Source organism: Molossus molossus, unplaced genomic scaffold (genome assembly GCF_014108415.1).
Source record: "Molossus molossus isolate mMolMol1 unplaced genomic scaffold, mMolMol1.p scaffold_m16_p_15, whole genome shotgun sequence".
Taxonomy (NCBI): domain Eukaryota; kingdom Metazoa; phylum Chordata; class Mammalia; order Chiroptera; family Molossidae; genus Molossus; species Molossus molossus.
The window spans coordinates 65,806,761-65,831,788 of NW_023425350.1; the positions used below are offsets into that span (position 1 = coordinate 65,806,761).

Below are 25,028 nucleotides of genomic sequence, written 5' to 3' on the forward strand. Positions count from 1 at the left end.
TCCTGATGCTGTGATGGGATGAGATTCTGAAGGGTTTTGAGGAAGGTTGTGAATGTATCTGCACCTGGGAGGGATGTAAGATGTGGTTAGAGGGCAGGCTGTATTATCCAAAATGGACTGCAATCATATTTCCTGTACCACATGCTCTTCCAGAATCTTGCCACTCCTCCAAAGTGAGTTCTACTACCCTTCCCTTGAACAAGGGCAGGGCTTTGTTACTAATTTATTAATAGAGGGCAGTGAAAGTGACACTGTTACTTCTAGAACATAAAAGGGGATACAGCTTCTGCAGGCTGTCTCTCACCACACTTGCTCTTGGAACCCAGCTGCCAAACTGTGAGGAAGCCCAGACACACAGACACTGCATGTGGGTGTTCCATCCAACAGTCTCAGCTGAGGTGTCAGCTGTAGCCAGTAACAACTGCCAGATATCAGCATGAGGAAGCCTTTGAGATGATTCTATCCCCAGCCACTGTCTGACTATAACCTCACATTTTCATTGAGTAACACACTGTTTTATAACCCTAACTGAAAAAAAGAATTCTAGAAGATGATAGCTAATAATGTCCACACACAAGTTCAATCCTAACTAGCTTTTCTATCAAAGTTGGCCTTAAACTGACTTTGTCAGTCCTCAAGAACAGTAATATTTCTTTCTCTTCTTTTAAGTGATAAGCAGATAACATTACTGCATATGCAGATGACCACTACCAAATCTATAGTTTGGGAGAGGGCTACAATGGTCCTCCAAACCCAATGCCCACCTCAAAAAAGGTTGCGCCAAAAAAAGAAGAAGAAGAAAGACCAGCCCAGGTGATGCAGTATAGTATTGGGATTAAGAGAAGACAGATGATGTTAGATCTAGGAAATAGCCCCGGCCAGTTTGGCTCAGCGGTAGAGCGTCGGCCTGCGGTCCAGAGAGACCCGGGTTCGGTTCCCGCTAAGGGCATGTACCTTGGTTGCAGTTTGTCCCCGGCCCTGGTTGGGTCCTGTGGGTGGCAACCACTCGATGTGTCCCTTTCACATCGATGTTTCTCTCTCTCTCTCTCTCTCTCTTCTTCCCACTCTATCTGAACAAAAAAAAAGGAAAAATATCCTCGGGTGAGATCTGGGAAATAAACTGAGGAAGACCCAGAGCTCTGAAGCACATTTCTGGAAAAGAAAACACAAAAGAGTACAATTCATTTCTGCTGAATATCCACATGTAAAGAATTTAAGGATGAGGAGTCCACACAAAGAATAAGGTAGATATGCCCTGGCCGGTTTGGCTCAGTGGTTAGAGTGTCGGCCTGCGGTCCAGAGAGACCCGGGTTCGGTTCCCACTAAGGGCACGTACCTCGGTTGCAGTTGGTCCCCGGCCCTGGTTGGTCATGCGGGTGGCAGCCAGTCGATGTGTTCCTTTCACGTCGATGTTTCTCTCTCTCTCTGTTCCTCTCTCTCCCTCCCACTCTACCTGTACAAAAAATGGAAAAATGTCCTCGGGTGAGGATAAAAAAAAAAACTCAAAAAAACAAACAAAAAAAAGAATAAGGTAGATACATCTATGATGGTTAATTTGTCAACTTGGAGGGTGTTTGTGGATGAGATTAACATTTAAATCAGTAAACTGTGGATAATGCAGCTTGCCTTCCACAATGTGGGTGGACCTGAAAAGAACAAAAAGAGCAGCCTCCCCAAGCAAGAGGGAATTCTCCAGCTTTCAGACTGGAAATGCACCATCAGCTCTCCTGGGTCTCCAGGTTACCAGACTTCAGACTGAAAGTGCACTATAGGCTCTCCTGGTTCCCTGCATAGCAAACCAGATTTTGAACTTTCCAGCCTCCACAACTGCATAAGCCAATTCTTTATAATAAATCTTTCTGTGTGTATATATATATATCCTATTGGTTCTGCTTCTCTGGAGAGAAGAATATACCATCAAAGATTCTAAAAACCTATGGGGGTTTAAAAGGAGGTCACATCCACTTACAGAGATTAAGAAAAATTCACAGCCCGGCCAGTTTGGCTTAGCAGTTAAGAGCGTCGGCCTGCGGTCCAGAGAGACCCGGGTTCAGTTCCCACTAAGGGCACGTACCTCGGTTGCAGTTTGTCCCTGGCCCTGGTTGGGTCGTGCCGGCGGCAGCCACTCGATGTGTTCCTTTCATGTCAATGTTTCTCTCTCTCTCCCTCCCACTCAATCTGAACAAAAAACAAAAAAAAAATATCCTCGGGTGAGCATAAAAAAAAGAAAGAAAAATTCACATATGCCCTGGTCGGTTTGGCTCAGTGGTTAGAGCATCAGCCCATGGACCAGAGAGTCCAGGGTTCAGTTCCCGCTAAGGGCACGTACCTCAGTTGCAGTTTGTCCCCAGCCCCGGGTGGGTCATGTGGGTGGCAACCACTCCATGTGTCTCTCTCGCATTGATGTTTCTCTCTCTCTCCCTCCCGCTCTATCTGAGGATAAATGCAAAAATATCCTCAGGCGAGGAAAAAAAAAATTCACAGAACATATCTATTCTTTCATTCAAACATCACAAATACTGAGTATCTATTGGGAACAAGCGACTATTGTTAGTACTGGAAATACGGCAGTGAAAAATATGGACACAGTCCTTTTGTGGAGTTCACATTTTAATGTGGGAAGTACACAATAAATACACATTTATGTCAGGTAGTGGTAAGAGCTAAAAAGTAAAACAAAAGTAGGGCAATGAAAGTAATGCATTTTGTATAATTTTTTTTATAAAATTTCATAAGATAGCAATTTTAAATTCAGAGTGATGCAAAGAAAGAGAGGGTAGTTAGGTCTGTTTTAGATAGGGACGATCTCTCTGAAGGAAAGGTGATATTTCAGAAAATATCAAAATGAAGGGAGTGAGCTAAGCAAAGACGTGTAGGAAGACTTCAGGGCAAAAGAAACAGCAAATGAAAAGGCAATGAGATATGTGCTAGAGACGCCAGAAGAACAGACTAATGCAGAGTTGAAAAATGAGATATCCTAAGAGCCAGATCATGAAGGGCATGATCTGGTGGGCATGATAAAGAGTTTAGATTTTATTCTGAATATGATGTGATGTCATTGACAAGCATGGAATGATCTATGAGTTTAAAAAATAAAAATAAAAAGCTTTTATTTACTACTACGTAAAGAACTGAATCTAGGAGCACAATGATAAAAGCAGAAAGACATTTAAGATGAGGTTTGAAGAAGTGAAAAGAATTCTGACGAATGGTTATTCTGTATAAAGTTGACCAAATAAGAATTTTAAAATCTGGGTACAAAAATCAAAAGAGGCTAGGAAGTTGTCTGCTTGGGGATTAAAGTTCTGAGAACTGATATAATCCCAAGTAATAGAATATAAAGAGACGGAATGACCAGATATCACTACATACCTATTAGAATAGCCAAAATCCTGAACACTGACACCATCAAATGTTGGCAAGGAAGTAAAGAACTCTCTTTTATTGCTGCTGGGAATGCAAAATGATATAGCCACTTTGGAAGATAGTTTGGCAGTTTCTTACAAAACTAAACATACACTCATCATAACAATCCAATAATCGCACTCCTTGGTATTTACTCAAAGGAATTGAAAACTATGTCCACACAAAAACCTGCACATTAATGTTTAGAGCAGCTTTATTTATAATTGACAAAACTTGGAAGCAACCACGATGTCCTTCAGTAGGTAAATGGATAAACTGTGATGCATCCAGACAATGGAATATTATTCAGTGCTAAAAATGAATAATCTAATCTTTCAAGCCATGAAAACACATGAAAAAACCTTAAATGCCTATCACTAAGTGAAAGAAATCAATCTGAAAAGCCTACACACTGTATGATTCCATCCAGATGACATTCTGGAAAAGGCAAAGCTATAGTGTCAGTAAAAAGATCAGTGGTTCCCAGTGACTGGGGTTTGGAGTGGGGAAGTGATAAATAGGTACAAGATTTTTAGGATGGTGAAAATACTCTATATTATGCCACAATGATGGATAATGTCATCGCACATTTGTTCAAATCCATAGAATGTACAACACCAAAAGTGAACCCTATTATAAACTATGGAGTTTGGGTGATTATGATATGCCTGTGTAGGTTCATCAGTTGTAACAAGTGTACTATTCTGGTAGGGCATGCTGATAATGGGGAGGCTATGCATATGTGGGGGCATAGGGTTTATGGGAAATCTCTGTTCTTCCCCTCAATTTTCCTGTGAATCTAAAACCGCTCTAATAAGTTAAATCTTAATTTAAGAGAGAGAGAGAGAGAGAGAGAACGAACCTTGGTGGTATATTTAGAGGTACATGGAAGCAGCACACTCAACAATGGAAAACAGAAGTGAGAGAGGGTAAGATGAGCCTGAAGAGACATGAGAAAAGCAAAAGAACAAAAAGAGTTTCACAAAGCAACAGTATAAAATGCTCTAAAATGACTGGGGAGATAGTAAGAGTAAACCAATAAATTTTGTGTAATTTTTTTTAAAAAGTCTTTAGAAATTTTTTTATTTTATTTTATTTTTTTTAAGAGAGAGAGGAAGGGAGAGGGAGAGAGAGATAGAAACATCGATGAGAGAGAACATCAACTAGCCACCTCCTGCATGACCCCCACTAGGGACCTGGCCCACAACCTGGGCATGTGCTGAGACCAGGAACCCAGGAACCAAACAGGCGACCTCCTGGTACATCGGCTGATGCTCAACCACTGAGTCACACTGGCTGGGCTAAAAAATCTTTTAAGATAGCAATTTCAGCCCAGCTGGTGTGGCTGAGTGGTTGAGTGTTGACCCATACAAGAAGAAGATGCTGGTTCAATTCCCAGTCAAGGCACAGGTTGTGGGCCAAATCTCCAATGTAGGGCAGGAGGTGGCCAGTCAATGTTCTCTCTCATCGATGTTTCTATCTCTCTCTCCCTCTCCTTTCTTCTCTCTCTAAAACCAAAAAAAAAAAAAAAAAAAAATTTTTTTTTAAATGGTAGCAATTTTAGGAAGGTAAGAAATCTTGGGTTACAAGCCAGAAAAGTGTTCATATTTTAGTATGAAGTCTTAATCTGTTTTCTTCTAATTTCCTAATTGGGAACCCACTAAGTTGAAAATATTTTGATAAAGGCAAGAAATAAAACCACAATTTTGGCCTTTAGGGCAGACAGAGGGGACAGATCACTGACAACCATGATGTAATCTGAAGACAGAATACGAAAAAGTGGGCCACGAAAGAAGGGCTCCAAAGGCAAACTTCAACAATTCTTCCCTGAAACCTAGCTCTGCTTTCTTCATCTTCCTAGCCCCACTGGAGTACTATGGTAGGCCAGACTCTAAGAAGGCCTACATGGATCTCCAATCCCTGCTGCTAAGCCCATGATTAAGGCTATATGGCAAAAGGAATTTTGTAGATGCAATTCAGGTTACTAATCAGTTTACTTTGAATTAATCTAAAGAGAGGTTATCCAGGTGGGCCTGGCCTAATAATAGAAAGCCTTTAACTCTGGGTCTAGAGATCAGAAACCAGTAAGTTAAGAGAGATTTTGAAGCCAGAGAGAGAAACTCCTGGTAGCCTGCAAGAAAGCAAACATCCATGTTATGAACTGCCTCTGAGGAGCTTGTGGCAAGAAACTTCAAGCAGTCTCTAGGTGAGGCTAGGCTAGAGTTAGCAAGAAAACAGGGACCTCCGTCCTACAGTTGCAAGGGACTCAATTCTGCCAACAAACTGCATGAGTTTGAAAGAGAACCCTGAACTCCAAATAAGAACCACAGAACAGCCAACACCTTGATTGCAGCCTTGTGTGACACTGAGCAGATAACCCAGATCATTCATGACCAGAAACTGTAGGATAATAAATGGGTGTTGTTTTAAGCTGCTAAATTTGTGGTATTTGTAATGTGACAATACAAAACTAATACAGACACCATTTTCCTACCCTAACAATAAAAGGGGAGGTAAGTAAAATTGAAAAAAAAAGTTTGGCCTCTAGCCCAGGGGGTGTGGCTCAATGGATCCAGCATCCTCCCACGGACTGAGAGGTCTCAGTTGGATTCAGGTCAGGGCACATGCCTGGGTTGGGGTCTTGATCCTCAATGCAAGAGGCAGCTGACTGGGGTTTCTCTCTCACATTGGTGTTTCTCTCTCTCCCTTCCTCTCTCTCTAAAAAAATCAATAAAAAAAAATATATTTTTAAGTTTGGCTTCTAGGGATTTTATCCAATTACTGCTTGAGTCACAGTACCTGTTTTGCAATGCAATATTTTGCCAAAATATCAATTTTCTGAAAATTGTGACCAATGGAAATAGGTCTACTTTTTAATTTTATAAAGTTACTTTAACTATGATGAAATAAAAGTAACTGGGTGTCTATACTCATTGGATGGCTGCCAAAGTTGTCCCAGCACCTTGGAGACACAGATCCCCAGACTAATCTCAGAAATGAGCACAAGGTCATGACTCCTGTCCTTCCTCAAGTAACAAGAGTCTGAACTCCATTACCTGCAATCTTTTATTTTGTTTAGGATAGGAATATTTCAGAGATGTTCTCAGCTAAGAAAAGAATCCCTCCCAATAATTACAACCTTGACCCCTAAAACGCGGACTCTTAACAGTCAAGCCCCTCCTTATTAAAAATACAACAACCGAAGGCTCTACATTTCTTGCTGGGAACTGTAGTTCTCCCCCTCGACCTTCAACCACTGGCTGCACGAACCTATCACACGTACAACCGGCGACCCGAGCGCCAGGAGCCACGATTGGTCCTTGAACGAGACAGCGCGGGGCTGATTGGACGACACGTCCCCGAAGCCGAGCCTCCCGTCCTGCGCCCGCCTCCCCGCCACCTTCTCTTTTCCACACCCATCCCGCTTCAGCAATAACCCTCACTGTATCCCAGTCGGGAGAACTCCTGAATTAACCACCTGACGGGCCCGCCCCAGGCTCTCGCGATGAGGAAGGCCCTGGGACACGCCTCTGTCTGGGGACCTAAGCAGAGCAAAAATCTCCCCTATTTTCCGTTGTCTGCTTAGTCAGCTTCACCATGCGCTCACCTGGGCGGCGGAGGTCACGCCGGATAACTGATAGACCCGCAGCATCTTGGACAGGGTGGACAGCGCTGCTAGTACACGCTGAAGCTGCGGGAGCCGCGCGCGTAGAAGGGGACGGGCGGGCGTGCGTGCGTGTGTGCGTGCGTCCGTGCCGCCTCTCTGCGCCGGGCGTACCGGGGGGCATTAGTGCCACTGCGCACGCGCAGCTCCTTTTCTCGTCCCCGCCCAGGCAGCTGGAAGAGGGTGTTCCCTCCCTGGGCGGAAAGAGTGGTTTCTTATTCCGGGTCGCTTTGTGGGTTTTGGTCGGTACCCCGAGTCCGGGGTTACTAGGTGAAGGGGAGGGGAGAAAGGGTGTCTGAAACTCAGGTTTCGATGCACTTGGAAAACGGATAGGCGTGAGCTTTCGGAGAATTCAAGCAGGAAAGCATCTAAGTTGTCTCTGTCAGATGGATATTTGTAGAAAGGAAACGATTTGACCAAATCGGTGTTGTCTTGGCTTGCACGTTGGTTTCGTTTGACAGCTCTTCTTCAGGAGTCTTTCTGATTGCGGGAGACTGGCTGAACGAACACTGCAGAGACCTTTGTGCGTAATGTGTCGTCCACGTAACAGCAGAGAGGGGATAGGAACCCAGATTCTTCGGGTTCCACAGCTTCTACTCCTTCCAGAATAAACTGTGCACCTTTCTTCACCAAGTTTTTATTTTAGAAAGATAATTTGGCGCAATGTATAGGATGGGTTGGAAGATAAGGTCAGTGCAGAAGCACTGTTCAAAGTACTCCACTGAGTATATAATCAAGGTATGACATTAAATATTGAATACAGTATTCAATACTATTAGTACAGTATTATAAAAACTAATAACGTGTATATCTATTATGTTTGCAAAGTACTTTCAAGTCTTAATTGGGTTACTTATTACAGTGTGGTGTTCTCCCTAGAGGTAGACAGGCTACTAATCCCGTATGTAAAATGGAGAAATATATTTGAAAATTAACTAAAATTAAATACTTATGTCTATATGTTCGATGTACTTTAGTAATTACACTCTCCATGTCACCATTACCTAACAGCCTCCAGAACAGTCTTATATCTTTTTCAGTAATTTTAGCAACTGAACTGCAGTTTCCCTACCCCATCTCTGCCCACTGTGGTTATGCTGAGTGATGCCAGTGTGATGTCTCCTTTTCTAACATCTTGGCCATAAATTTCTCATTGCCAATAAGCAATTTCAGTCTGCTCCAGCTGTGTATGGCACAGCCACACCTTGATCCTGAATATCATTCACAACTTCAGCTTCAAGATCTCAAATTCCAAAATTTTATTCTATAGTTTCCTAACCTCTCACTTAACCAAGTCCCTAACCCTCATCCTCCACATGCAATTTATGAATTTTTTGGCTTTAAAATGTACTCTCCTAAAGTAACTCAAAATTTAAAATCACATCCCTGTTCAAACACTGCAGTGACTCCCACTGCCAATTCAAAGAGCCTTTATGAAATGTCTCAGAGTACTTTTCCAGCATACATGCATGTTTCTAGGCTCAAAGTGGCCATTGTAGGTTTGAGATCAAGACAGCAACAATATCAGTCCAAGCTCATCACCCACTTATATGCCCTATAACCCTGACAAACTGAAGGATACCCATCTCAGTGGTTCTCAAAAGAGTGATCTGGGACCCCTGGGGAGCCTCAGACCCTTTCAGAGGGTCCATAGAAATCAAAACTAACTTCATAATAATAATAACTTCATAATTTGCTGTTTTCATTCATTATCTTGTAGAGTTTTCCAGATATCACAATAGATTGAATACATAAGCAAATTTCAGAATCCAGGTTTCTATTAAATCAGACATTAAAGAGATTTGCAAAAGGTTAAACAATGCCACTCTTCTCACTAATTTTTTATCTTGAAATAGTTGTTTTTCATAAAAATATGTTATTAACATGTAATAGGTTTATTATTGTTTTAAAATAATAAGTATGGTAGGCAGAATGATTATCCCCAAATATGTCTACACTCTCCTAATCTCTGGACCTTGTGACTATAATACCTTAAATAACATCAAAACAAAACAAAACTGCAAGTGTGGTTAAGAATCTTGAAGGGGGTGGTGGGGGGTAGGGAAGAGATAAACCACAGAACTTATATGCATGTACGCATAACCAATGGACATGGACAACAAAGCCGGCGACAGGGCAGGGGGGATGGGGAGAAGGGTGTCAACGGGATAAAAAAGGAGAAACATCTGTAACAAAAATAAAAAATAATAATTAAAAAAAAAAGAATCTTGAGATGAGGGAACTATCCTGGATTATCTGTGTTGGTCCAATGTAATTGCGCTGGTACTGATAAATGAAAGAGAGGGGCAGGAGGGTCACTCAGAAAGGATGTGACAATGGATACAGAAGTCAGAGTGATACAGTTACTGGCTTTGAAGATGGAAAGAGGCCACAAGCCAGGGAATTCACCAGTCTCTAGAAGCTGGAAAAGGCAAGGAAACAGATTCTCCACTAGACCTAGAGCCTCCAAAAGGAACACAGCCCTGGAGACCTTGATTTTAACCTGTGAAACCCATTTTGGATTTCTGACCTACAGAATTATAAAATACTAAGTTTGTATTGTTTTAAACCACTAAATTTGGGTAATTTGTTATAGCAGCAATAGGAAATTAATACAATAAGTATTTAAAATTTTTTTCAATTTTAATTTCCCATACAGTAAGTACTAATGGATATAATCCATAGAATTTAAAGCTCTTTGGGATCCTCAATTTTTAAGCATGTAAAGAGGTTCTAAGACCAAAAAGTTTGAGAACCAATGCTCTAAATAAATCCTATTTTTCTGTTTTGGCTCCCTCTCTTCTCACTTTAGCCCTTGGTATTCTTAATGCCAAGAATGAGCTTGCCCTTGTTAAAATCCTCCCCATTCTTTTTTTTTTTTTATCTTCACCCGAGGACACTTTTCCATTCTTAGTTCAAATAGAGTGGGAGGGAGAGAGAAAGAGAGAGAAACATCGACGTGAAAGGGACACATCGATTGGTTGCCACCCGCATGACCCAACCAGGGTTAGGGACAAACTGCAACTGAGGTATGTTCCCTTAACGGGAAGTGAACCCGGGTCTCTCTGGACCACAGGCCAACACCGCTGTGCAAACTGGCCAGGGCAAAATATTCCCCATTCTTTAATTTTTTTTTTATCCTCACCCGAGGACATTTTTCCATTTTTTGTTCAGATAGAGCGGGAGGGAGAGAGAGGAAGAGAGAGAGAGAGAGAAACATCGATGTGAAAGGACACATCGAGTGGCTGCCACCCGCACGACCAACCAGGGCCGGGGACAAACTGCAACCGAGGTACGCGCCCTTAGTGGGAACCGAACCCGGGTCTCTCTGTACCGCAGGCCGACGCTCCAACCGCTGAGCCAAACCGGCCAAGGTTATTCCCCATTCTTTAAGAACCATGTTATATTCTATGTTCTTGTCCCTGATCATCCCAACCAGAAGCCTCTTCTCCTTAACTTTTCACTTCCCCTGTGAGTCATTTATCTGCCTTGTACTTGTCTCCTTATTAAATGTGAACCCCTTGAGACCCAGTGTTTAGCCCTTACCCATTTTAACCAGTAAATAGTGTCATATGTTATATATCATGGAATATCTTAGGCAACAAAGATGGCAGAGAGGTTCATTGAGATTTTTTGTTTGTTTGAACAAACATTAGAAAAGACATACAGTCACTAATTCTCAGGAATAAAATAAGGAACTGTTCAGGAACTGTAGAATTGTTCAGTAAGAGTTGAGACTCTGTTCTACCATATAACAATCAGTGTAACCAATTAGAAAAAAAAATGTATGTGAGATATCCTTAGAATATTTACCATTTATTTTATTATAGTTGGCATTCAATTTTTTAAAACTATTTTTTCAGAAGGGTGGGAAGTATATTAAAAGGAAACAGAGCCTGGCCGGTTTGGCTCATTGGTTGAGCATTGACCCATGTACCAAGAGGTTGCCAGTTAGATTCCTGGTCAGGGCACATGCCCAGGTTGTCGGCCCAACCCTAGTGGGGGTCATGCAGGAAGCGGCCAATTGATGTTCTCTCTCATCTATGTTTCTATCTCTCCCTCTAAAAATTAATAAAGAAAAAAAAGGCAATAAGAAATATTTCTTTAAAACTATTTTTAATAATATTGCTATTTCCTATTCATCTACCAGTTTGGGAAGGATAATAAGTTTTATTCACATTTGTTCTACAGCGGTGAAGGACAGCCTGACATGTACAAGACATTCATTAAAGATTGATTTGAACCCTGGCTGGTTTGGTTCAGCGGTTGGGGCGTTGGCCTACAGACCAAAGAGTCCCAGGTTCGGTTCCCACTAGGGGCACATCCCACCCCACCCCCACACACAAATGAGATTGATTTGACTATTCCTTTGATCCCCGCCCCCTTCTTGACTCCACCTAGATTCGTTTTCCTTAATGCCCTTTGTTCTAAGTCTTTTAGACCCAACGCGGCTGCCGTAGGGCGAGGTTCCAAGATGGCGGCCCCCGCTCTTGCTGTTGCGGCGAGAGCAGCAGCAGGTCAGTATGAAAACAACGCGCTCGTTTTTTGCCTTCACAGAAGGGAGTACTGGCTCCGCACGGAATGGGTGTTTAGCGTCGAGGTTAACAGAAAAAAGCGGGGGAGGAGTGTCGTTATTTGAAGCCAGAGGGTTGTATCCAAAACGTTGGACCTCCGCTTTCTTACGGGCTCCTAGCGATTCCTCCTTAGGAAACAGACCAGAAGGACAGGGGCGAAGTGGGGCGAGCGGCTCATCACTCACGACCTTTGACCTTGACAACGTTATTTAATTTCTCAGAACTTCAGATTCTATCGTTGTAAAATGGGGATAGTACCGTCTACCTGAGGACTGAATGAGCGCCAGCACGTAACGGGCCCTGCTCGGTGCCCGGCACAGAGCGGTTTGTACAGAGGCCCCGCGCAGGCCGTGTGGCCGCGCTTTCCCTCAGCCTGCGGCACAGGGGAAGGCTGCAGGATCTCGAGTGAGAGATGACAAGAATGAAGGCCACTTAATTTGGTTGCCTAAGGACTCTTGCAAAAAATTAAAGATCGTTCAAATATGATAAGATTACCGTAAGTTACTTTCACAAAAAATAATTTAGAATAAAACTCTGGAATAGAAAGAAAAAAGCTACGATGAAAAATTTCCAACTTACAGAAGAGCTTGTTCACACGGGGTATTTTTAATTCGTGAAACACAACAAAGAAAAATTTATATAACACATGAATGGCTTAAATAAAGGCCTACCTAATTTTATTGCGTTTTGTCGATATTGCCTTTAAAAAAAAAACAAATTAAAGGTTTGTGGTAATTCTGTGGGGAGCAAGTCTATTGGCGCCATTTTTCCAAGAGGCCCAGATGATGGTTATTATTTTTTAACAAAATATTTTTAAATTAAGGTATGTGTATATTTTTTAAGACAGTGCTTTTGCACGTGTAATAAACTACAGTATAATCTAAACATAACTTATATGCACTGAGAAATCAAAAAATTTGTGTGACTTGCTCTATTGTGGTATTTGCTTTATTGTGGTGGCCTGTAATGGAGCCCACAGTATCTCCGAGGAATTCCTATAACTGCAAAGGAAACATCGTATAACTAACACCCAGGTCAGGACATAGAACACTACAAGAGCCTCTTCTCCACCCTTGTGAACCTCCCCAGTCAAAAGTCACTTTTTTGGCCAAATGTAAACACTATGCTCATTTTTATTATTACCTTGTCCTTTGTTTTTTTTTCTGTGATAGTTTTAGCATCTATTTGTGCATCTTTGAGTATTTCCTGTTTTTGTACTTCACAGGAATGGAATCACACAGTGTGTACTCTTGTATTTTCCTTTACTTTGTGAAAATCATTTTGCATGTAGTGCTTTCTCATTGCTGCTAACTAAAAGTCTCTTATGTGACTTCCCCACAATTCTCCATTTTATTATTGATGGTCATTTGGGCATTTTCCAGGTTGGGACAATTAGGTACAAAGCTGATTGACCTTGAGTCCTGGTATATGAGTACTTGCTAGGGTTTCTCTGAGGGGGGCTGTGTACGTACATATAAAACTAGCTGTGGAATTGCAGAATCAGTATGTATATATTCAGCACTGCCTGGTGTTGCCATAGTGATGTGCTTATTTAAAGTCACCCCAGCACTATATTCTTTACATCCTCATCAACAGTTGGTATTAGACATTTTTGTCAGTCTGGTATGTATTTAGTGGTGTCTCACTGAGGTTTAAATGGCATTTACCTGATTAGTAATTAGCCTGAATACCTTTACACATGTGTATTGGCCATTTAAATTTCTTTTATGAAGTTTCCACTTAAATATGTTGCCCATTCCCCTATAGCGTCTGATTTATAATTCTTTTTTTTTTTTTTTTTTATCCTCACCCGAGGACATTTTTCCATTTTTTGTTCAAGTAGAGTGGGAGGGAGAGAGGAACAGAGAGAGAGAGAGAAACATCGATGTGAAAGGAACACATCGAGTGGCTGCCACCCGAACAACCGACCAGGGCCAGGGACAAACTGCAACCGAGGTACGCGCCCTTAGCGGGAACCGAACCCGGGTCTCTCAGGACCGCAGGCCGACGCTCTAACCACTGAACCAAACCGGCCAGGGCTGATTTATAATTCTTTATATATTCTCGATATGCAAACTTTCTCACTTAAATGTGTTTTCCCATATCTTCTCCCACTTTGGCTTGCCTTTTTAGTTTATTTAAAGTATCTTTTGATGAAAAGAAGTTCTTACTGTCATCAATTTGTCCTTGTGTTTTTAAAATTTAGATAACATAAATGAGTATCAACTCACTACATGTAGATTCCATTGAAAACATTTAAAAGTGATGTGGCAGCTTATTTTTAAGTGCCAGTCTTTTAAATATACTGAAAATTATATCCTTTTTTACAATATAAACTATTTAAAATTTTAGAGATTATGTAAAATTTTGTAAAAAGGTATATACTTTTCCTTTTAGAGGTTATGGGATCAAAAGAGCTTGAAGACCACTGCTGTAGACAGTCACCTTCACCTCCTCCATTCCTTTGATTCCTCCCACATGGGGCTATTCATTATTCCCCAAACATACTACACTATTGTTGCTTTTTCACATGTGGGTTACTGTCCCCTCTGCTACCTTTTATTCCTTCAAAACTTTGGTTTTGTATCACCTCTTTTGTAAAAATGTTTGTGTTCTCAATACCAGAGTGTATTTATAGAGAAAGCTGGTCTGTGTTAAAATGCCTGAATTCAGAAGACTAAAGGAGCAGTTAATTACTATCCTTGATTTGTGTACTGCCCTTTTATTAAACACAATCTGAGTTTTACTCCTGTTTTTACAAGTTAAAGCACATGGTTAGTCCTTGAGAGGGTTTGATGGATAAATCCCGCCAAGTTGTTTTCCCAGGATCTGCTCTCAAGCCAGGCTTTCATTTTTCCTGTTGTTCCAGTAGCCCTTTTTCCTAACCTCAGTGTGTCTATCCCGTTTCATCTTGATCTGTTTTTTCTCTCTCTCTCTCTCTCTGGGATCACTTTGAGTCCATATATGTTTATAAGCCACGATTCCCAGCTTGTCTTATATGCATATTTATTAAACATGACTTATGCATCTATAGAACCTTCATAAAAATTGGGGGGAAAGGGAGCCAGGAAGAGGCTTTCACCAGGAGAACAGCAATTGACTAATTTGGGGATAGTTTCCAGTCAACTTGGATTTTACCTAACTGTACTAGTATCCTCCCACATTTCTTAATTTTGTTAGGATATGAAGAAACCTTTTTGCATGTCTTCCTAAAGTTAGGATACACTGTCTAGACAGTCCTATGATTTCCCAGGCAGTGACTATCAAAAAGTGAAGTGAGGTTCTTTTTAAGGAACAGTTCACTCAAAGTTGACAGCGTATTTTGTTCTATGCACTTCCTGTTTATTTATCCATTCTAACATATTTTTCTACAGATGAGCCTGTAGTTTACCCAGTTACATGTTCTAGACTCTACCTGCCCACTTCCTTCAGACCTGGTTTCCAAGAATTTCTGAGGTTTTTTTTTTGGTACCTGCCCCTAGCAGGAACCAAACCAGGGACTCTCTGGTCCACAGGCCGATGCTCCAACCCCTGAGCCAAACCGGCCAGGGCGAGGTTTGTTTTGTTTTGTTTTGTTTTGTTTTGTTTTGTTTTGTTTTGTTTTGTTTACTGAGACATATCAAGCTCTGATAACCTGTGAAAATTGGGGCATTTTCTTGTCTATAATCTTTGAAGATTACCTCCTGGCTTGTACTCATATCTGCAAATATTTTCAGTTTGCACTGAATAGAGAATTCAGCTTACAAGGGCCTGGTATAAGGACTCTCTGACCAGTTTCCCGAATCCTGATTTCAACTAACTTAGTGTTTATGCTTTTTTTTTTTTTTCCAGTTTGAAAACTGTTTTCTTTGATGAACAAAAAAGCAAAATAAGGGTTTTAAGTGTTCCAACTTCATTTTGCCATCTGTTAACATCATGCTGTCCTTTGCTAAGCGTTCCTCAGTGCTTTGCTATCTGCTGTAAGCATTCATTAGTGTTCTGTATGCCAAGCACTCTTCCTAACACTTTGCATGTTTTTTTTTTTTTTCCTCACCCGAGGATATTTTTCCATTTTTTGTACAGATAGAGTGGGAGGGAGAGAGAGAGAAACATCGACGTGAAAGGGACACATCGAGTGGCTGCCACCCGCACGACCGACCAGGGCCGGGGACAAACTGCAACCGAAGTACATGCCCTTAGCGGGAACCGAACCCGGGTCTCTCCGGACCACAGGCCGACGCTCTAACCGCTGAGCCAAACTGGCCAGGGCCACTTTGCATGTTTTATCTCATTTAATTCGCCTTACCTTCTCATAAATTTTATTGAAATTTGAGGAAACGAGGGCACAGAGAGGTTAAGTAACTTGCCTACGGCCACAAAGCTAGTAAGTAGTAGAGCCAAACAGCCTAACTCAGTCTCTGGCACTTCCCTTCTGTGCCACGCTGCTTTTTATTTGTTATGTGAAGTCAGTGCAGTGGACAGTAAGGCAGTGGCTCTAAGCCTTGGCTGAGTTGATGACTTCCCTGTGCGTTTTTGTTTTTGTATTTTTTTAGAAAGAAAGGAAGGGATGCCCGGCCAGTATGGCAAGAGGTCGCCAGTTCAATTCCCAGTCAGGGCACATGCCCAGGTTATGGGCCCAATCCTCAGTGGGGGGTATGCAGGAGGCGGCGAATCGATGTTCTCTTTCATTGATGTTTCTCTCTCTCTTTCCCTCTCCCTTCGTCTCTCTCTAAAATCAATAAAGAAAAAAATAATTTTAAAAAAAGAGAGAGAGAGGAAGGGAGAGAGAGAAACATCGATGGAAGAGAGAGAAACATCCATGTGAGAGAGAAACATTGATTGGCTGTCTCTTGCATGACCCCCACTGGGGATCGAATCCACAACCCAGGCATGTGCCCTGACTGGGAATCGAACCGAGACCGCTCAGTCCATGCAACGACGCTCAATCCACTGAGCCCCACCAGCCGGGCCCCTGTGCACTTTTTAAAAAGTCAGCTATATTGGTGGCCAATGAACTCAAGGGTAGATAGGTAGTATGCTACATGAAGGGCAAGTTTTTTGCTAATACCACAAGAGTCTCTGGTCCAATGAATTGAGTTTGATAGTAATCCTTGCTATAAGTGAAAAAAGAAAATAAAAGTCAACTATTGAGGTATAATTTACACACCGTACAATGACCTGTTTTAGGCCAGGGGCAACGGCCACGGGGACAGAACATGTGGTGGGACTGGGCCTCGTTGCCATTAGCCTGATCATCTTTACCTACAGCACTGCCTGGGTGATTCTGTTGCCATTCACAGCAGTGTGTCATCCACAAGTATTTCCTGCCCTGAGCCGATACTGTTGCTGTTCCACTAGTCACAGGCCATCTGCTGCTCCTGTTTGTGGGTTTGTTCATCACCTGTATGATGCTGAAGAACCAGGTGATCAGAAAGGCTCAGTGAGGGCCCAGCTGGGATGAGGCTGCCGAACCCTTCTCTGCCTCCCCTCCAGGGCATACCAAGGTGGGGGCCCACAGCACCTGCCCAGGCACTGCAGACACCCATGGGGGATGGGGCTGTTCAGAGCTCACCCCTGACTGACCAGAACTCCAACTCTTCCCCTGCTCACTCTTCTAGGGTCAGGAGGAAGTACCTGGATGTCTCCTCTTCCCCTTCTGGCTCAGGGCCTGAAAGATGTTGGTTCTCCCTACCTCACCTTCAGACCTTGCCACTTTTCCCTCTGGGTTCTACCCTCTTGCCTCAGTGTCCCTCCTGTCACCTGCTGATGTTGGAATTGGCAGGTCCTGAGACATCATGTGGCCCCTCTCCACAAGTCCTGTTCCTCAACGAAGGCATCTTTCCCAGGTCTGACATAGCCTGGGACCTCACAGGACTTGTGGACCTGGAAAGCCTAAGGAGAGGACTGGCAGGCCTCAGGACCACCACCAGGCCTCGGCACATTAAGGTGGTCACAACGAGCCCCCAGACCTTCTTCTCATGGAGGCCCAGCCCGTCAGCCCTACCACTGAGGGAGAGCTGAATAATAAATGATGGTGTGTTAAAAAAAATTACCTGTTTTGTGTGTACAGTTTGACGACTTATAGTAAATGTAGTGAGTTGTGCAACCAACACCACACTCCAATTTTAGGATATTCCCATTTTGTGGAGCTTTTTCAACATGCACATTTGAGTCCCTTACCAGACTCAGTCAGAATCCGTGACTGGAGTCAGGGCTCTGTGAGTGATTCTGCTGTGCAGACGGGGACTCAGTCTGGCAGCAGTGTGAAGGATAAAGAGGACTGCGTTCAGGCCACACCTCTAGGCCCTTCGTGATCTACCTTCTGATCTGCCCGCCTCATTTCCGACTTTCTCCCCAGGCATTTCCATCGTAGGCAGGCCCAGTCCCGACTCCGACATATATTTGTTTCAGCCTCCTTGTTTTTGCATCCTACCTGGATTGTGTACCTCCTCCTCTCATGGTCTGTTCATTTTCTAGAAGAGAGTTTAGGTACCTCTTTGGTTTCCTTTATGTATCCTTCTCTTGCCACTCTTGTCTCGCTAGGGAGTTGTCAAGCTTCCATGCGTCTGCCCTGCCATCGCACTGTGTGCGGGAGTTCTGTCTCATCAGAGCATAAGGTCTGGCCGGTGGGAATTCATGTCACATATATATACGTGTTTTAATAATTTTTAAAAATCCTCACTCGGGGATATGTTTTTATTGATTTTTAGAGAAAGAGGGAGAGACAGAAACATGGTGTGAAAGAGAAATACCAGTTGCCTCCCATACGTGCCCTGACCAGGAATTGAACCTGTGGCCTTTTGGTGTATAGGATGACGCTCCAACCAACTGAGCCACCCAGGTAGGGCAGTGTTACATATATTTTGTTTTGTACTGTTGAACATAGAAGTAGGACACATCAGACTGGATCGTGGAGATGGTTGCACAACTCAATTTACAGCACTTGAGTTGTACACAAATGCTAATTTTGTGGTGTGTAAGTTATATCTTAATAAAGTTGTTAAAAAGCTCCACAGGTAAGCTTGATCTTCAGGACGGATTAATAATGTATAACACTTGGTTGCTTTTAAAATTTTTGTTACTGAATTTTAAATGTTTGGATGTGTATTTTCGAGTATCACATTAAGCATACATGCTTCTCTGTCTTTACAGGAATCTTACGGCCCCTGAATGTTTTGTCGTCTTCAGCCTATCGAAACTGTGCCAGGAATGCCTCTCTTAGTTTTGCACTGTCCACCCGACATCTTTGTCACATTCAGACTCCAGTGGTTTCCTCTGCGCCCAGACTTAGTACATCTGTCAGAAACCTGACATGGGGGTGTACTGGAACAATCCTCAATAGGTACAGTATTTTTCAGTAAGCATGGTGCTTGGACAAAAATTCTAAATATTCATGCTTGCAAAGACATCCTAGAAGTGGATGATGCTTTTGTGTACCTATAGTTTACTCTATATGCTTTGCCTGATGCAGTGGAAGAATATGATTCCCATCCATTACGCCTATGCCCAGAGCAGGGACCACCAAACAGCACGCTTCTGATGTTGTAGAGGGGTTTCCTGGATGGACGCTCTCAGCTAAAGTGGAGGGTGAGCAAGATGCTCATCTTACAAGGATGGGTTGCATGTGGTGTTCATTCAGTCAGCAAGTATTTAGTAAGACACACCTGGGTGCCTAGCACTGTACTTGGCAGAAAAGATACAACTAGTTGCCCTGGCTAGTTTGGCTCAGCAGTTAAGAGCGTTGGCCCTCAGACCAAAGGCTCTCAGGTTCAAGTCCAGTCAAGGGCATGGACCTGGGCTGCAGGTTTGATCCCCAGCCCCGGTCGAGGTCATGTGGGGGGCAACAGTTTGATGTGTCTTTCTCTCTCTCTCCTTCCTTCTACTCTCTCTAAAAATCTGTGGAAAAAAATATCCTCAGGTGAGGATTAACCAAAATAAATAAATAAAACAATGATGAACAAATTGAAGTCCTTAGGAGGTGACAGTCTAGTCAGCAGATGGATTAAAAATCAGATGATTGAAACATAGTAGTGTGAGTTCTCTCAGGGACTGAGGGGGTAGATTACAGACTGGTCTGTAAGTTGGTGATAGTTGCTATTATATATGCATGAAGTCATGGATCATTTGAAGAAACTATATAAATTAACAGCTGTGATCCAGTGGAGCTGCTTCACTTATTTCTAAATACAGAAATGGATTTGATTGTTTGGTCATTCTTATTGCTGAGTTAAAATTTTAAAAATATGTTTTAGAGTGGCCTCCGTGCTCCCAGATGTCCTGAAGCCACCAGTCAGAACTGTAACATATTTCAGTGCACGAAAAGGCAAGAGAAAGACTGTGAAAGCTGTCATCGACAGGTTTCTTAGACTCCATTCTGGCCTTTGGCTAAGGAGAAAGGTGAGTCTTCACACTGTTACTTGATTGAAAAAGGAGTGTGAGCAGATTGAAGTGAAGCAGAATTCAGCCTATTTGCAGCATACCTTCCTCCCATCTTACCAGTAGCTGTTATAGCGCAGTACTTAAGTACTGGCTTGGTAGGAATTGCTTCATGTTAGTGAATCCATGTGAAGAAAACATATTCAAACATTCATAAAAAAAAAAAAAAATACAATGGTGAAGGTCTTCCATGTAGAACAGGTTTATTTCAGGTCTCTTACATGTCTGGCTTATCTAATGATTACCCCGTGAAACCCCCAATGTGTGATAATCAGTGGGAAGGCTCTGTTTAACCCTAGAGGAGTATTACATCAGAGGAGACCAGCGAGAACTGAGTCACATGGCTCAGAACTGGGGACTGGAGAGCTTCTCAGCCTACCCTGGATTCTCCAGGTAGCTTATCTTTATGGCAGAATATTAACCACACATACTATTTTTTTTTTTTTTAACTTTATATGTTTTTCTCTCTGTTGGTGAGTACAATTGGGGACCATAGCAGACAGAACTCTAATACTTACTCTGGCCACAGACCACAGCCTCTAAGGGAGATTCTGATGAATTATTACTTCTCTGTCCTCTCCCACTGAGTGTTGTGAGCAAGACTACTGGCTTTTTTGTTGTTGTTCATGTCCTTATTTATGGAAACAGTAACAGATTAGAAAGCAGCAGAAGACCAGAGTTTTGTAAAACCACCTTTGAGTTGTGATAACTATTCAAATCCTAATTCCCTTTTACTACTTGGAAGTTAATCTGAGTCTTGAAAGATCAAAATGTGTCTCCCTGTAAAAATAAAACAGTTGGTAGAACTTTATCACTAGTTGATAGATTGAGAGGATTATCCCCTATCTCATAAACAATCCCAAATGTGCACATAAATAGGTTAGTTGGCACTCTCAGCTCATTTCTTCACCGGAACAATACTGTGGTAGTTTCCCCACACTAGTCAGTAGAAGCTCATGTGCTCTGTAAGCAGGAGAACTAAGTAGTTAAACTACTAGTGCTGAATTTTGGACTATTGGAAACATTTACACTCCCTTTTATCATACCGATTATTTCCAGGACCTCATCAGACATTAGATAAAATGAAATGGGTGGTTTTCTTTGCCTGCTTTCCCATGTCCCTGTTATTGGGTCCTGAAACCTTCATATTGTTGTAGAAGACCTGATCAAATTCTCTGGTAATAGTACCTAGTCCTCTTCCAGGGCCCCAAAAGTATTCCTTGTGCAGAATGGCCTGTTTCAGCAAAATCTAATTTTAAGAAAATAAAAAATCTGGGTGGATTAATTGACACTAACGTATAAAAACTGAAAGTATTTTATGTGGGACAGTTCATCCAGTTATCCCTAATTTTTATTGTTTATTCTCTCCTTCCATTTCTGAACCTAGAGATTGTCTAAAATGTTTCAAGTATTTTCACATTGTTGCATTCCACAGAATAATCTTCAAAGGATACTGGTGGTGATGGCTAGGACAGCAGATTATCTCTCTGTAGATCAGAGGTCTACCGGGACTCAGTTTGTCTTGCAGACTAGAAAATTGTGGTGCAAATATGAGGATTTTGATCTGATTCTTTCCATTTTATTTTTATGTATTTTTTTCTTTATTGATTTTAGAGAGAGAAGGAGAAAGAGATAGAAACATCAGTTGGCTGCCTCCTGCATGCCCCCCACTGGAGATTTGGCCCACAATCTGGGCATGTTGTCCTGACCAGGAATTGAACCAGCAGCCTCTTGGTGCATGGGTCAGTGCTTAACCACTGAGCCACACTGGCCGCGCAGATCTTTCAATTTTAAATTGTAGTCAATGAATAGTAAAAATCTAATCTCTGGCATTTCAAAACCAGAACTCTTTTTAAAAAAAAATATGTTTTTATTAATTTTTTAGGGGGAGAGGGAGAGAAATACCAATGTGAGAAACATTGATTGGCTGTCTATTGCATGCCCCCTACTGGGGATCGAGCCCACAACCTGGGCATGTGCCCTGACCAGGAATCAAACTGGGACCTCTCAGTCCATGGGATGACACTCAATCCACAGAGCCACACTGGTCGGGCTTAAGACCAGAACCCTTAAATAATCTTTCTTTCTTTCTGAGCATCACTGTATTATGGAACTTACTGGTCATAGTGATGACACAGAAACCTGTCAGAAACCCAAGGCACCTTCTCAGCAAAGAGCTATGGTTTTGTTTAGTTAGTATGGTGCCCTAAAGAGCGCTTGGCTTAAAAGACCCAAGGTCTCTTCCTAATAACATGGGTTCTAGTCTCACCTCCCCTGTAACTTACTTCGTGGTTTTAGTCAAACATTAACCTGGATGGTACCTACAGTCTCTCCTAGTTTAAACAGGCTATGGTTATAGTTTTTATATTTAATTTAATTTTCTGTTTCTTTGGAAATTCTTCAAAATTAATAATGCATGGATGCTATATATGACAGTTCTGGGTTAAACATATAGGCTAACCATTCCTTCACCACTCCTAGTAATAGTTCCGCTGTATTCATCATTCCTTACAAAAGTACTTACTGTAGATATTGGTCCCTAGTGTGTAGAAAGAATAAATATATTTGAGAACTGTGCTTCTTGGCCCTTACACTACTTAACCCCCTTAAATGAGCATAAATGTTACCAACCTAGCTGGTATTCCCTTCATCCTCCTCCACATCAGGAAGAACAGTGGTGTAGTTCCTAAGAACTCTTCTCAGCCCTCTGACCTCAGTCTGCTACAAAACTTTTCTAATCAGTGGTTGTTTCTCTTCAATCTATAAAATGAGAATAATAGTATGTGTAGAAGAGTGTTAAAGAGATAATAAGCACTGCATATAAAGTAAGCTATTATCATTACCGTGCACTTCACTAGGCACAAAGATTTATTTAGCTTTATTTTCTGTGGTTTTCATTTAAATTTTTTTCAAAATATTAAATTATTAATATATTTCTTTTTCAAACTACACATGCTTTCTTTATCTAATCCCCACTGAGAATCATGTCTTTCTGAGAAACATACCAGACCCGATGAAAGTCTGGTCATTGTTGTCACTGGGCCTATAAACCATATGTAGTAAAGCTCTCTGTTGTTTCCTGAATGATATGTTTTAAAGTCCTTATGATATTATCTGACAGGCTGGTTATAAGAAAAAATTATGGAAGAAGACAGCAGAAAGAAAAAGACGTCTGCGGGAATTTGTGTTCTGCAATAAGACCCAGAGTAAACTCTTAGATAAGATGACAACGTCTTTCTGGAAGAGGCGAAACTGGTATGCTGACGACCCTTATCAAAAGTATCATGATCGGACAAACCTGAAAGTGTAGACCAGAAGTTCTGTGATTTCTCAGTTATTGAATATGTATCTTTGTGTATATATGATGTCTTCGCAAAATGAATACGTATAAAGCTTGATGTAAGTTGTACCAACTGATATGGAAACATACAGTACCAACATTAAACTTACCAGAATTTAAAAATTTAATGGATTAAATATTCCCAGATTTGTTCAGGGAAATAAAAGTTTAAAATTTATTACTTTTAACAAGTGGTAATGGCTTAACTAGTTGTTCCAATTAGGCTTACTTAGTTACAAGGAATCTCAAGTTAGGACAGACATAAAAATACTCTAAAGCTATTAAGTAAGTTCACGCAGTGTGACTTCTTTTTCAAGGACACATGCCTGGGAACTCAGGGGCCACCCCACCACCTCCATCGCCCTCCCAGAACTAACTCGCAGGCCTCAGGAGGAGCACAAATCCTATGGTGGCCCTGGATCAAGGCACCTCCAGGAGCCTGGGCAGCAGGACATGGTGGGGCTTTAGGCTTGGGGTCTGCCAGACGTGTGACTCGGTTCTTTTTCTTTTTCTTTTTTATCCTCACTCGAGGACTTTTTTTTTTTTTTTTTTTGACATTTTGTTCAGATAGAGAGGGAGGGAGAAAGAGAGAGAGAGAGAAACATCGACGTGAAAGGGACACATCGAGTGGTCACCACCCACACGACCCAACCAGGGCTGGGGACAAAGCGCAACCGAGGTATGCACCCCTAGCGGGTCTCTCCAGACCGCAGGCCAATGCTCCAACCGCTGAGCCAAACCGGCCAGGGTCGGTTCTTTTTCAATTGCAGGCTCCATTCTCTCTCTGATGACCAATTTGTCTGATTCACAGCTGCTGCTTCCTCTTCGTTTCTGCTTCCTCGTCATAACTCTGGATGCCCCTTAGGTTCATTTCCACACCATGACCCTCAGTTCCTGTCTCTAACTGCCAAAAGCTTTTTTTTTTATCCTCACCCGAGGACATTTTTTCATTTTTTGTTCAGGTAGAGTGGGAGGGGGAGAGAGAGAGAGAGAAACATCGACGTGAAAGGGACACATCGAGTGGGTGTTGCCACCCACACGACCAACCAGGGCCGGGGACAAACTGCAACCAAGGTACGTGCCCTTAGCGGAAACCAAACCCGGGTCTCTCTGGACCGCAGGCCGACACTCTAACCACTGAGCAAACCGGCCAGGGCTGCCAAAAGCTCTTAACTAGCCAGCCTATCTTTTAACACCAGGTCTCATCTCAGGTCACCAACCAGTGTAGGTATTGGCTGTTCAGGAGCCCGCCTGGCCCACTTGGTTGTGTTAGAAGGTTCATGTGGAACAAAAAGTAGTTGAGGGCAGTTTCACTTAGAGGTGAGCATGGGGTGGCCACACGTCTGGTATAATAGCTTCACTGTGTTCATAACAGTTCTCACTTAGTTTACTGGAACAAGACTTTTTTAAAAAATATGTTTTTATTGATCTCAGAGAGAGGGAGGGAGAGAAACACTGATCAGTTACCTCCTGCATGCACCCTCCCGGGGACTGAACCTGCAACATGGGCGTGTGCCCTGACTGGGAATTGAACCGGCGACCTCCTGGTGCATGGGATGATGCTCAACCACTGAGCCACACCGGCCAGGATGGAACAATTTTTTTTAGAAAGAGAAGAGTAAATGAAATA

General features: G+C 42.3%; 2 protein-coding genes, 1 non-coding gene and 1 pseudogene across 4 annotated transcripts in view; 3 read left to right on the forward strand and 1 right to left on the reverse strand.

Annotated features, from left to right (window-relative positions):
• IMMT (inner membrane mitochondrial protein) overlaps positions 1–7,162 on the reverse strand; it is a 47,615-nt gene extending 40,453 nt beyond the window's left edge. Inside the window, exon 1 of one of the 2 annotated variants that reach the window (XM_036263104.1) lies at positions 7,013–7,162. In XM_036263104.1, the coding sequence (XP_036118997.1) occupies positions 7,013–7,057 (45 nt within the window). In that variant the 5' untranslated portion in view covers positions 7,058–7,162. The remainder of the gene's footprint in view (positions 1–7,012) is intronic. The other variant, XM_036263106.1, reaches the window with a different exon arrangement.
• A 4,359-nt stretch (positions 7,163–11,521) lies between these two features.
• Positions 11,522–23,535, forward strand: MRPL35 (mitochondrial ribosomal protein L35). The gene is made up of 4 exons (XM_036263132.1): positions 11,522–11,586; positions 18,775–18,964; positions 19,875–20,019; positions 23,180–23,535. The coding sequence occupies exons 1-4, from the start codon at positions 11,544–11,546 to the stop codon at positions 23,366–23,368; spliced, it is 567 nt and encodes a 188-aa protein (XP_036119025.1). The 5' UTR covers positions 11,522–11,543; the 3' UTR covers positions 23,369–23,535.
• LOC118631287 lies at positions 16,596–16,744 on the forward strand. Its single transcript, XR_004959773.1, has one exon. It is a non-coding gene; the product is annotated as a small nucleolar RNA SNORA62/SNORA6 family (small nucleolar RNA).
• Positions 16,796–17,066, forward strand: LOC118631096 (annotated as a pseudogene).
• Positions 23,536–25,028: the final 1,493 nt, after the last annotated feature.